The sequence below is a fragment of the Pelecanus crispus genome, chromosome Z, assembly GCF_030463565.1.
Source record: "Pelecanus crispus isolate bPelCri1 chromosome Z, bPelCri1.pri, whole genome shotgun sequence".
NCBI lineage: Eukaryota > Metazoa > Chordata > Aves > Pelecaniformes > Pelecanidae > Pelecanus > Pelecanus crispus.
The window spans coordinates 19,966,693-19,980,219 of record NC_134676.1 but is presented as its reverse complement, the minus strand read 5'-3'; the positions used below and the strand labels follow the sequence as shown (position 1 = coordinate 19,980,219).

General features: G+C 46.8%; 1 protein-coding gene across 1 annotated transcript; it reads right to left on the bottom strand.

Moving 5' to 3' along the window:
• Window positions 1–4,055: 4,055 nt before the first annotated feature.
• On the bottom strand, window positions 4,056–9,577 carry FST (follistatin). The gene is made up of 6 exons (XM_075726907.1): window positions 9,496–9,577; window positions 7,342–7,533; window positions 6,723–6,941; window positions 6,136–6,360; window positions 4,862–5,092; window positions 4,056–4,138 (listed from the first exon to the last, which is right to left on the bottom strand). Exons 1-6 carry the CDS (start codon window positions 9,575–9,577, stop codon window positions 4,056–4,058), a joined length of 1,032 nt encoding a protein of 343 aa, XP_075583022.1.
• Window positions 9,578–13,527: the final 3,950 nt, after the last annotated feature.

Genomic DNA, 13,527 nt, shown 5'->3' with positions numbered 1-13,527 from the left:
TCGTAAAAAAAAAGAAATGGCAGCTGTTTGAAATTTGCTGAGAGGCTTGGAATGTAGTTTTAGTTGAGGTGTATTAACAGGCAGAAAGCAAGCAAAGAGGTAAAAGGTGCAAAAGAGGTCCGTGATACTGTTCTTAAGTCTCATATGAACACAGCTATCAGGAATGCATTTGAGTGTGATCAAAATTGTGTATACTTGGTTGCATGTATTGCACAGATGAATTCATTTGGGAACCAGGGCTTTAGAGGCAATATTCTTATCATTCAAATGCCTCAAGCTGGGTCTCTTGGAATTAAGCTGATTTTACTTCAGTGCCAGAATACAGGTTTCTTTTTTCAAACATATGCGCTCTGCTCTATATTACTATGCCTGCGTTTGTGAATGGAGTTCAGTACCAAAGTATACTCCATGGTGAACTAGGAGTTCCAGAAAATGTGATTTACAGCAAGGAGAATATGTATGCTAGGCAATAGAAAACACCAAAAAGAAATATATTTCTGTAAATTTATTTCTCCTTTGGTTTTAGGAGCTTGTGCAAGACGGTTTCAGAGCTGGAAACCACTTTCTTGTACTTAGGCATCCAGACGTCTCTGTTTTTTCATTTAAACAATATCCAGGGTAGCCTGTGCATTAAGAGAGGAAGCAAAACAAATGCAAACCAAAACAAAAACACAAAAAAAAGGACAAGAGGTAGGAAAAATGGATTCAGCACCTTCCTTAGACTGAGGGATTTAAGTTTACATTTCCACTTCCCAGGAAGTTCCCCATGTACAAGCCTAGAAGAGAGGATGAAAAAAGTAAAGCCTCTCCTGTTGTAATTATGACTCAGTGTAGAAAAAGATGTGAGATTTGTAATCTTGATTTAAGCAGAGAGTTAAACATGATTTCATAGCTCAAGGATGGAGACACTTACCTACTAGGGGAAGGAGGCGCAGAGGCAACCTGGATTCTGGCCCCTGCTTCAAGCACTATTTACGTATGTTACTCAATCACAAATGCAAAATGTGTAGGCAGACCCTGGGGCAGGAACCCAGGACTTCCTCTTCAAAAGGAGCACCTATTAGGGTTGCAAATTATCCTCTCTCAATGAATCTTGCTTCCTCTCCCATACAGAAGTATGGCTTCAGCAGGCATGACAGACAGTTCTCCAGCCTGAGCTTCACCTCGAGTTGCTGGTGGATGCACTCTTGAGAGATGTGGGAAAGAAAGATCTCCTCAGGAAGAGCCAGGCAGTGAGCCTGCATCTCCCGCTTCATGAACAAGTGCCCTATGTATATTATGCAAAATCTTGGCAGTTGTCCTGCCACAACCTCTGGACATGTTTCTGGGAGAAGGTCTCTGGGGCTGTTGTGCTTCATGACGAGGCTGGTGTATGCTAGGCATGCTCAGAAGATGCTTACCTTATGAATCCTCTCAGGAGGTGCCTCACCTGTACATCACAGGCAGGCTTTGGTGCAAGGTAGGTTTCAAGATTCTCAGCTGTATAGAAATAGTAGTAGCAATGGGAATTGCAGTAGCAGAACTTTTAGATAATTTTATCAGCAAAAACCCGATGAAGATTTTTGTGGCCGTTTCATGTACACGTACATGCGTAAACATAGCTTCCTGGCATTTTTGTTGCTTTTTTGAATTTGGCTGTCAGTGACTTTCTCAAAGTTATTTTGTGATCAGCAGCAGGACATAAAATTAGAACCCAGGAATCCTGCTCTGCTACGGTCTCTCTGTAAGACATGTAAATATATTTACAATTAAAAACAGTCTTTTAATGTTGTCATTTTGTTGGAAATGAAGTAGCTGGCACCTATTGAATTTGAGAAAAATCTCTGATACTCTCCACATCTACTAAACATTCTGTCTCCATGTCATTGTCATGTGTTTATTAGTTCCTTGAGAGATTTTTCAAATAGGTTCTTTTTCCATCCCTCTGTTCTCCCGGCCCCTGTTCTCTTTTATTCTGGGTTCTGTTCCCTGAGGAGACCAAAATCCTGCTCCCTTAGCTCTGCTTATCATCTACTTCCTTCCAAAGACACTGCTTGTCTAAATGAAGCAACAGCAGGATGAAGGGTAGAATTTTTTTGCTATTATATTGAGTACAATATTACAAATGCACGCCTGTAGTTTTTATGTGTTCATAGATGTATAAATTATATTTGCTTTGGATAATGCTAAGCAATCCATATTAGAGTTTATAGTAAAAAATGCACAGAAGACTATAGCAGGAACAGCCTTCAAATATGATTTGTATTCAAACAAAATGAGGAAATCAACTTCTGCTCTCAGACCTCAGTTCAGCAACCACTTAAAACAATATTGAGTAAGGTGCTTAAGTACATTTTTAAGTTTTATGCAGTATGATAGAGAAATTTTGATATGTGGCGCCTTATTTGGGAGAACAGCATAACTCAGGTAGCATAAAACAAGATTTTGGTCCCTGCTGTGCTTATGGCTGTTACCTTTCCTCAGTTCACTGTTAGTGTCCACTGAGAACTTCTGAATTAACCTTCCTTGTGGGAGAAAATAACTTCCAAGTGATAATGTGCTCTTTGACAGTTTGTTGGGAGATTTTTTTTGTCTTCTGTGCTAATTCACATCCTGAATTTGGGCGAGTAGGCCGTGTTTTGCTTTTTCTCATCTAAAAAGGTGATACAACTGCAACCCTCGTAACATGGATCTGAAGCTGAGCAAAAATTCAAATGCATATTCAAAGCTTCCTAGAAATACAGAAGTTAAAGACGTCCAAGAAATGATGGGACTTTTTCTTTAGAGGATGGAGAGGAAAACAAAAATGCCACATCTCTTCTCCTCCATCACTGTACTCGGATTTAAAATTAATTAATACCAATGAACTGGAGACACTGCTCCTGTCTGAAAAAAGGGTGTCTTGAATCAATGTCACCTGAAAGCTTTGGCCTTAACCAGTGTGTTTCACTGTTATGCCATGCACAAGCCTCCTTTCCCCTAACCACCGCATGTCTTCCCTGCACCAGAGGGCCAGAACCCTTCAGAACCAAAAACTGAGGACTGCCTCTAAGGAAAATTCCATTTTTTATTTTTTCACTCATCATTTATTTACAAATACACATTATAACTTTTATATACATTGCACATTTACATGGTAGAAAAGTACAAAACTATATATTTAAATGAATTTATATTTAACTCGCCATGTTTGAAAATATAAAATTGCATCAGAAAAAAAGTACTATGAAAAGCAAGAAACTTGAACTGATAAAGCTTTGATATAACTTTTAGTGACACACTGATTGGGAAAACTTTGAAAGTGGCACTGCAAGACCATCTTAAAGGAAACACCTGATAAAACACTTACGCATGTTACAAAAATAAAGCAATAAAAATAAAATAAAACCTTTATTCTTATTACAGTTAGCCCTGTAGCTATTAACAACCTTCATAATCCGATTTCTTTGGGTCCGGAATTCATATAGTACAGTATATATGCTCAGCACACTGAGAGCACTTCAGTATATGATGTGATCAGAAGTAAGGAAAAGTGAAGTGGAAGAAGTTTCCTTAAAGATCGCCTCACTGCACCCTGGAAGTATATTTAAGTCAGTTACAACGCCTTTTGGTCAGTCAAGATTCCTTGTAAACAAAAACCCGAGGGATCTTTTATGTACAGAACCGGCAAGAAGAAAGTCCAATAAATAAACATAACAGAAACCAACATGCAAGTTTGTTAAAGTGGAAAAGAGTTAACATCAGTGAAACAAAGAGATGAGATCATGTGGGTAAGCTCTAAGGAATGGACTTTTATAGTTTACAAGAAAAAAGAAAAGCTTTACTTTACAAGCAAGAGACCTCACAATAAATAACACTGCTCTTCCCGTAACGAATAAATTTCTTCAAAAAACAAGGTGTACAGTCAACCAGACATTTTATGTATAAATTATAAAACATGACACAGTATAAATAAATGTCTACGAGACTCAACTATATGTATACTTTTTTTCTCCCCAAAATAAATAAGCATACACTTATTTACAGTATGGACATTGATTTCGTGCCCAATGGCTGTTCCAATAGTGATGGAGGTTTTACCACTCTAGAATGGAAGATATAGGAAAGCTGTAGTCCTGGTCTTCATCTTCCTCTTCGTCCTCTGGGTCTTCATTAATGGCTAGATGGGGGAATACAGGGGAGCTGTTGTTTAAATAAGGACAACAACAGCGCAGAAGCAGCTCAGTGCATGTTTTCAAAGCCCTCTGAACAGCCATAATACAGCGTTGCATTTTATGCGACTTGTAGTGAGATGCTCTTTGGCATCTGCTGTTATGCAATAAGGTTTTTTATACATAATCTATGAAGTCATAACTGCAGAAAGTTCTGAAGAATCAATGGCTCAGGTTTTATTGGCAGATTCCTGAAATCAAATAAAAAGCGCTCTTGTGTTCTAGGTTTAACTGCTTTGTGTCCTTCATTCAGAGTTAGTAGAGGCAACTGTGCTAAACTAGGTGCCCATGTGCTACCATTAAGCTTGTTCTTTTGGACCGAGTTAGAGTTTATCCGGGTGTTAATAAAGCAATCAGCAAAGCACACGAGAGCAGACAAAGTAGGAAAAAATTGCTAGAATTAGACTCCTAGGGCAACCCCTTTCTGACAAAATGACTTGTCCTCAGAACAGCCCCAAGACCCCAACGTGAAGGCCAACTGGCTGTTGGAGATCTATTGCATTTTATCAGTAACCAAGGTGTGTACATGACAGATACATACTTATATGGTACCTGTACCGTATCTTGAATCTCTAAATCAAGCTTTCTTATGTTTAAAGCTGTAAGTCTTCGTTACCTAGGGATTGCCTTCAGAAGCTTTAAGTGTCTGCACAGTTAAAAATCTCACTTACAGTTGCAAGATCCGGAGTGCTTTACTTCTAGAAGCACACCCATGGAGCAGGCTGCCTCTTTCATGGCACACTCGCTTGGGTAAGTTGTGTTATCACTGGCACAGACTGCCTCGTCTGACTTGCTTTCAGGACATAGCTCATCACAGAGGGCGCACCGACCTCTGCCAGCCTTAAAATCCCACAAGCATTTCTTCCCAGCACTGCACTGAATGTCTTCACAGGATTTGGCTTCTAAAAATATACACAGGATACTAGAGGTAAGTGAGAAGACAAAGAAAAAAGAAAAGCAACAACAACCAACCCCAAACTCCCATTCCCCTGTGAACTGTGAACAGACAAAGCTCAGATGCAGTAGATGTGATGGTACTTGCTGATTTTGCTCAAGCAAGTAGTCCCTTGGACACCACTGCCTGTCTATATGTGGGGGAGGAAAGACAGCTGTGCCAGCAGAGCTTGGCCCTGGGAATACAGAATTACATTTGCCTATTGTACATGACCTTCCTGCTCCATTTCATGCCGGTGGAAATTCAGCTCCCCAAATTAGCGGTAAGTGCACAATTTGCCAACACATTCAGCATTTCTAAATCAATTATTTTTAAACTAACCTACACAGAGTAGTTGTCTACAAGATTGGAAAGGGAATTCACATCAACCTGTGCCAACTAAAAGCAGTCTGAGACTCCCCCGAATTCCCCCAGCAGTTTTGGGGAGCAGAGGCTGCCCTGAAGGTGCTTCCTCCTAACACACTTCACTATCAGTCCTTTCTGGAAATCACAATACAAAATGTCAGGATGCAGAGAGATTATTTTCCTATCTTCACCCACCAACTGTCTCCAAACGCTGCAATATTTCTAAAGAGGAAAAAGTGATCAGATGTTTCCAATTAAGTTAACACAAGCTTTGCCAAGACCACTTGAAGACAATTGTTTCCAGGAATCCAGATCCACTGAATATCGAGACCTTGTTATGCTGTAACCGTGTCATCATCTATTTAATGGTGGGTACTTCTCCCTTTGATACTGATGTCAGCACCCACAGCGACAGCAAGAGAGGCAGGATCAGGCCCTGTACTCCCTCATCCCTTTTGCAGTCTCTTCTGGGGCAAAGCCCACCCTGGCTCTCCTTTTCCTGGAGGGGAGCACTAACCCAGGCTGCTGGAATTCTCTCCTCCTCCCCAGCACTAACTACATCCATCCAATTGCACACACGATACTCTGAAACTGCTGAGCCAGGAAGCTCCCCCCACCCTTACCCCTCCCAACCAAGATACCTACTGATGCATTTTCCTTCATAGGCTAATCCAATGGATCTGCCCAGTAGGCAGGTAGCTTTCCTCAGGTGGCAGGCACTGGCGTAAGTTATGCCGTCATTCCCGCAGAGATACTGTTCAGGGGAGGTAGGCTCTGGGCAAATTCGGTTACATGTCACGCAGTAGGCGTTATTAGTTTGGTCAACCACACATGTGGAGCTGCCTGGGCATAAAACATCCCTACAGGTCTCTGAAATAAAGACAGAAACACACAGTGATTAATAGGAGATCCCAGAGCCCCAGCGAGGAGTGAATGGTTGACACAATGAAACAATCAGATAAAAGCCTTCAGCAGCTCTCCTCATTTAAGGGCTGCTGAAGGAAACGTTCCCGTGTCAGCGTAGCTGGTGGGACACAAGTGCTACTAGACTCTGTGGAACTCTCAATCCAGCTACATCCTTGTCTGTTGAGCGTGGTTAGTTACTGTCTCCCAGCATTTGGAACATCACTCCAGTTCCTGTGGGGGAAGTACGTCCAACAGCTCCTCCTCCCTGCACTCAGACACACACCCTTTGGCATTTGAGGGAGATCGGATTAGATTTGCAAACCTACTTTTGCATTTGCCCTGATACTGGACTTCAAGTTCGGGCTGTTCTTTACATCTGGCTTTGAGAAGGGCACACTCGTTCCTGTAGGTTTTCCCATCTAAGCCACACACGGGGCCCTTCCAAGTGATATTAGAGCAATCCGGAGCACAAACACACCGAGGTTTGTTCTTCTTGTTCATTTTACATTTCTTCCCGGGTCCACAGTCCACATTCTCGCACGTTTCTGATGGAAGGAAAGAGGCACCACTTTAGTACCGAGCGTGCAGAACAGACCTGCTGTCAAAACTGCTTAAAGATAAAAAAAAGGCACCGTGACCTCCGAGCATAGACACTCTTTCCACCCTCCAGGAAACACCACTCGAGGGAAATCCCCCCTACCAGTGAGGGCAGGGGGGAGAGGAGGTCGCTCCGCTCCTCCCCGCGATGTGCACGGCGGCCAAGCAGAAATGGGGGTCCCCTCACTGATCCCGGGGCTGCTACGAGACGCCCCTCAAAGCCCCACCGAGGAAGCAAGCGGGAGGACCCCGCTACCCCCCACCCCCTTTCCCCGCTCCTCCTCCCCCAGCCCAGTCCCTGCCCTCACCGCTCCTCAGCAAGGAGCAGCTCGCCAGCACCCCCCTCACCTTTGCACGGGATGCAGTTTGGGGCTCCCCCATTAAAAATCATCCACTTAAAAAGCGTGTTGTCGTTGACGTCCTCTTCCGTCCACGAAGTTGTCAGGCGGCCGGTCTTGCAGCACTCCTCCTTGCTGAGGTCGGTTTTGTAGAGGACCTGGCAGCGGCCGTTCCGCGCCTGCCGGAGCCAGCAGTTCCCAGCTGCGGAGGGGCGGGGGGGGGGAGACACCCAGCCGGATCAGTGGCAGGCACCAGTGACCCAGACACAACACGTGCGCCTTGCAATGCCTTTTACTAGACTGTTTACTTTTATTTGTCCCATTTCATAACCCGCAGCTACTCCGGCCCATTTGGGAGTGCGGTTTAAAAAACAAAACCAAACAACAACAACAACAAAAAAGAAGAAGAAACACCAAACAAAAAACCCCAAACCGAAAAAAACCCCACCAACCCACCCAGAAAGAAAGAAAAGACCCGATCAAAACAGAACGAGGCAGTTTTCGGAGGTATTTATTCCATATGTAGAGCAGAAGGCGCACTGCCGGCACGTGACAGAGGCTTGAAAAGGATGTGCATTTAAAAGGGAATAAAAAGAAAATCGCGCTTGCAAATTCCTTCCTCCGCCCCATGCCCTCTCCTCCTCACCGCGGCTGCACAGCAGCATTGTTTTAGTGCCGCACAGAGTTTCAGTCCCAGCCCATTTTGCAATCTGCACGAATTGGGAACATTTGCTGTTAGCGAAGTCTTTCGAAATCCCCACATTTTGCTGCTTCTATTAACAAATGTCTTTCCTTCACTAAAATAAGTCAGCAAAGCTCCAAAAAAGCGAGCAAAGTACATAAAATACAAGGGCACATAGAGTAGGAGGTCCCTACAGAGTTTTAAAAATCGATCAAGCTGGAAAACTTATATTATAGGTGCCGTCTCTCCTGCAAGCATTTCACAGGAAAGTACACTGTCCTTAAACCGGATAGAGTGGGTTTTGTTGGGGTTTTTTTTTTGGCTTTATTTTTTTTTTTTTACTAGTATCCATGTTATTTGTGGAGTCAAGCCAAGAACATTAGTCCAAGCAACTCCCCCTTTTTTAGCTGGAGAGTTTTGGTTGGGATGAGTCTCTCGTGAGTAACCAATGTGACTTCTCCAGCAACTCAATACCAATTGATTCTGGTGCTAATCCAGCCAGGGCTCGATCCTGCCTCCTTACTCCGACGGGAATGTACCGCAGCGAGGGGTCAGGATCGGCCAGCCGAGATGTCGCTGCGCGCGGGGGAAGATTGCACACACGCCCCCCCTCCCCGGCTAAAAATCATTGAACAAACAACGCCCTTAAAAAAAAAGTTTTGCGTCTTAACAGTTGCCTACATTAGATTTACTTATGCTCTAGCTCGGTAGTGGGGGAGAAAAGGAAAAAAAAAGGAAAAAAATTATAAAACAAGCAATGGTAAGACATCCACGTTGTGGTTGGAACACGGTCAAGATAAGGGGAAAAAAGCCCCAAAACTAAAAATCAATATTCCCTTGTGTCGAAAGAGGGCTCTTAAGAGTTGTCAATATCAGGTTCGGGTTTGTTTTGTTCGTGTGGAAAAAAAAAACCCCAACTTATTTGAGCATGCTCTTCAGTGCAGGAGAATTTACAATACTAATATTTATTCACCCCAAAAAAAAAAAAAAAAAAAGGAGGGGGGAGGAGGAATTCCCAATATTAAAGGAATGTCCGGAAAATGACCACTTATTGGTTTCTAAAAATGTCAGCTGTAATCGTGGGGCTCCCCATCACCACCTCTCCTTCCGTCAGGCAGGCGAGATAAAAATCTGAGCTAAATTACCAACAAACTTTGAGCACTCATTCGGGAGCCGAGACTGGGAAAGTTCCCTGGCGATGCTGCTCTTCATTCACGCTGCATAACAACAATAAATACCAAGAAACATCCTCATCTGTCCTCTGTGCCTATGCAAGGCAGTGCGAAGATCCGGTCAAAAAGGAATCTAAATGACACCTCTGCGCCTCGCTACAAAGCAATCCCATGCCCACAGTTAACTTCTGTCCTGTTGGACCTTGGAGAGAGGCGTTCAACACAGCAGCAAACCAAACCGTGCCCGAAAGACAGAAAAACAAGAGTAGCAATAAAGAAACGTATCTGCGAACAAACGATCTGGTCTTACCCTGCACTGCGTGATCTTCCATGAAGTGGCACAGAAACATCAGGAGTAAGAGCATGCCCGGGTGGATTCTCTGATTTAACATCCTCAGCGCAGCCGGGAGTGAGAGAGACACAGAAACAGCGTGAGGGGGAGTAGGGAGAGGGAGCGAGCACTCGCCAGCCTGCTTATGATCGCTCTATTGAATGAACGTCAGGCTCTGAATGCAGTCTCTCTTTAAATCTATACGGGGGTCTTAGCTGTCTGCGGTGGGCGGTCTCCTAATGTGTGTGTGTGTGTGTGTCTGCTCGGGGGTGGGGAGATTTAAAAAGTTCAGTGTGAATCAGGTGACATTTTCCACCTTCTGGAAGCCCTCTCCGACGATCGGCGCGAGGTGCACGCACAGGCGGCCGCGCACCGGCGCGCAGCCCGCGGCGCGCGCCCGCGCAGCCCCGCGCCAGCCCCGGGGCGAGCCCCCGGGCCGCCCGCGCCCGCGCAAGCCGGCAGGCGCGCGGCGGGCCGCGCCCGCGCCCCGCGGGGGCCGGAGACCCGCGGGGGGGGGAGGCGGCCGCCCCCGCGGGCGCCCCCCGGCCCCCCCCCCCCCCCACCCTCCCCCGGCGGCGCGGAGCGGCGCGGAGCGGTGCGCGGAGGTGCCCGGGCTGCCGGGGCGCCCGGCGCCGCCCGCCCGCGGTGGGTTCCGCGGCCGCGGGGCGCCGCCGTCCCCGCGCGAAGCGGCTGCCCAGAGCCGCTCCCGCGCCCCGCACCGCCCGACGGGCACGCAGCTCGCTGGGCGCGGGACTCGGCCCAAACCGCCCCCCCCCCCCCCCCAGCGCCAAGCCACCGGCCGACCGACCCCGAAGCTCGGGGGAGGGGGAACAACAACAACAAGAAAAAAAGAGAACCAAGTAAAAGTTTAATACCTAGGGCTGCGCCCAAGTGACAGCCTTTTCACTGGGCGCCCGGGAGGACGAGACGGGAACGGGGGCGACGTAGGCGGTCTCCTTTCAGAATCAGAAAAGATTGCAACATCGATAATGAACTTCTAGGGCACTAGTTTATTAAGCACAGTCTGGCATTATTCTCCCCTTAGAAAAGTTGGCGGTCTCTCATTTATAACATTTTTTGGCACCGCTGAATGAAACTGAGTAGGCGATATTTCCTTTTATACAAAACGATTACTTAACGGAAAATGGTATTGTTTATTCAAAAGCTGCCTTTTTAATTTCGATTCTTTCCCTTCTCAGAGCCACCAAAGCACAACAGACTGCGAAGTATGCAGACAGGAATGCCCGGACAGTGCCGGGTCAGGGGCCGGTGCGCCGCGGCCGCCCGCGCCCTCCGCCCGGCCCTCCCCACACCCCTCCTCCCCGCCCCCGCCCTCCGGCTCCCCCCACCGCCCGCCCCCTCCCCACAACTGCAAATAACTCAGCGATAACAGATTTTTTTCCACCAACTGCAGGAGATAGTGCTAATCTTTTAATAAAAGATCCCATTACAATGGGATCTGTCTGGACAGACTATAATAGATCCAGAAATACAGCCGTGCTAATATTAGAAGACAGTTGTTTGGGTGCCTCAGACCGGGCCCTGGTCCTGCTTTGAAAGTGGGCATGAATCACAATGTCCCTCGGTACCACCTGCGGTCACACGCATTAAGAAGCAGACTGGTAAATGATTGACCTCGCTGCTTTTTTTTTTTTTTTTTTGTTATTATTATTATGATCATCGTCCTGAGCAGCGCCCGGGCATTTTGAGCACTTCAGAAGCTCCGGGACTCCACATCCCTTTTTAATCTTTTCCCAAATTGGTGCCACTCTCCCCACCGCCACCTCCCCCCCCCCCCCTCCCCCGTCTCCCGCCTCCCGCCTCTCCCTCCTCGCTCGCCGGAGCAGCGTTAATGCAGGGTTGCTTAGTGCCCTCTAATGGCAGACGACATTAACAATTAATGGCAAAACACCCCTTACCCCCGAGCCGCAGACGAAGGGCCGGTTTCAAAACCTGCCTCTCCTCCCCGGAGGGGACGGATCCTGGGCGCAAGGTGCCCCGAGGGAGCGGGCCCCCCCCCCGGCCCCCCTCAGCCGGGGGCGCGGGGCAGCCCCTGCCGGCTGCGGGGGCGGCGAGCCGGGCTCGGCCCGTCGCCGGCCGCGTAGGGAAGAGCGCGGAGCCCGCCGAGGCGTGGGGTCGGCGGCCTGGCTGCCCTCGCCGCCCCTCCCGGGAGCCCCTCTCCCTGCTCCCCCCCCCCCCCGCCCCGATTCGCCCCGTGGGGCTCCGGCCACGGCCGGGACGCCGCCGCCGCACACCTCGGGGCGCAGCAGGGCCCCCCCGGGGACAGCGCCGGGGCCGAGATGCCTCTCGCCCAAGCGCGGGTGGCTCGGCGGGGCCCCGGGGGGTCCCGGGGGGGTCCTGGGGGGTCCCGGGGGGTGCCGGCGGCAGCGCGAGCGGCGGCTGCCCAGCGCCGAGGCACCGCACGGCCGCGATGCCGGGGCGAGCTGCGGGGCAGGCTCACCTTTTCTTGCTCAGTTTGTGTGTGTTCTTTAGTAATTGGCCAATACGGTGTTTATCCTGATAATGTTTTCAATTATAGAGAGGCTTTTTCAGGCCATATTCCTGGAAATGAGATGCCGGATGGGTCGATAACGTTTGCACATGTGCTTCATGCGTGTATCATCAGGAGATCAATATGATTGCGCTGGTATGGAGATTTGTATCACACCTGTTCTCTGACATCACCTAGAAACAGCTGCTGTTTCTTTTATTGTTTTTCTTTTTTCTTCTTCTTTTTTAAATGCTAAATATTGGGTCTGTGTGTAACAACATGTCAGGGATATATTGTATAATCAGAAATGCTTTCTTCTTTCTCACTGTGTGCCTCCCTCTACAACTCCCCCACCCCTTCCTGCTTTGCCAACAATCATATTTAAATTACCAAAAAAAAAAAAAAATCGGGTCGATCTGTAACTGAATTGTCAGGCAGCACACAAAAAGAGTGTTGTTCTCCGCCTGACAGGTTTTAAAACTTCTTTCTACCAAGAAGTGTATGCATACATGTTTTTGGATGTGGATCCAATCTTTGCAGCTGGCCCTGATCTTGGAAAAATAAAGCCTTTTAAAGAACCCATATATACTAACACCTCAAACTTTCGGAAAGTTCAGATTTAGCTCTCAATTTACATAAAGTGTATGTCTTTGTCATATCTGCAATATAGCTGTAGCTACAACAGACCTCATAATCCAAAATATTAAGTGGCTGGTCTCTGAGGAAAATTGCAGCAAAATACTGAGTATCAGGAAAAATAATCCCCAAGTGTAACCTTATGTGATGTGTGCCGTTAACATACATACATACATATATACACACACACACATACGTATACATATGGGAAATACTTATTTTGTGATAAGTTAGTATTCATTGTAGTAGTATAATGTATTTCCTTTTACTCTTTTCCCCTCAAGGTGCTGCCTATCAACAGAAAAAGCAGTTGCTTTTATCAAGAGTGGACCACCTCAGGACCCTCTTTTCAGTCAGAAGCATGTCTGCATAAAGTTTTTTGAGGATGTGTATAGGAATCCAAGCAAAAGCTGATTATTTGGAAGGGATCTGGATTTTGGGCGAGAGAAAATGGGGGGGGGGGCAGCTATCCTGGTATTTCCCAACCTAACCTTCAAGGGAGAGGAAAAGGAAAAAGACATAAACACCCTCCTGTGGTCCTGTCCTGGATGTATGTATGCATCATCCCATGTGGTTTCTCAAACAACTGGCTTCTCCCACAGAGCAAGTACTCAAATAAATGTGGAACGTCCTCTTCTGGTAGGAGAGAAGACTTGTTAGCCTCCTTTGTTCCCATGTAATTGTCCTGATTATCACAAAAAGAAGGGCCTGTTTCTGGAAAACTGCACTTTTACAAAAGTTCCCCTCTTTTGCATCTCAGATCTAAGGATTTTTTCTGAGCACCATTGCATTGTTTCATTTTATTAGCTTTCCCTTTCTTTTTTTTTGTCTTCAGTACAGGGCAATACAAGCCTTCAACAGCCTTTTCTGTCAAAATTTCATGT

What these genes read in the sequence shown, in the direction of transcription:
- FST (XM_075726907.1), bottom strand. Translation starts at nt 9,577, where the DNA reads ATGTTAAATCAGAGAATCCACCCGGGCATGCTCTTACTCCTGATGTTT. An exon ending in GGAAGATCACGCAGTGCAGG is followed by an intron (nt 7,534 to 9,495) that starts GTAAGACCAGAT and finishes GCCCCTCCGCAG; the next exon opens with CTGGGAACTGCTGGCTCCGG. An exon ending in AAACTGCATCCCGTGCAAAG is followed by an intron (nt 6,942 to 7,341) that starts GTGAGGGGGGTG and finishes TCCTTCCATCAG; the next exon opens with AAACGTGCGAGAATGTGGAC.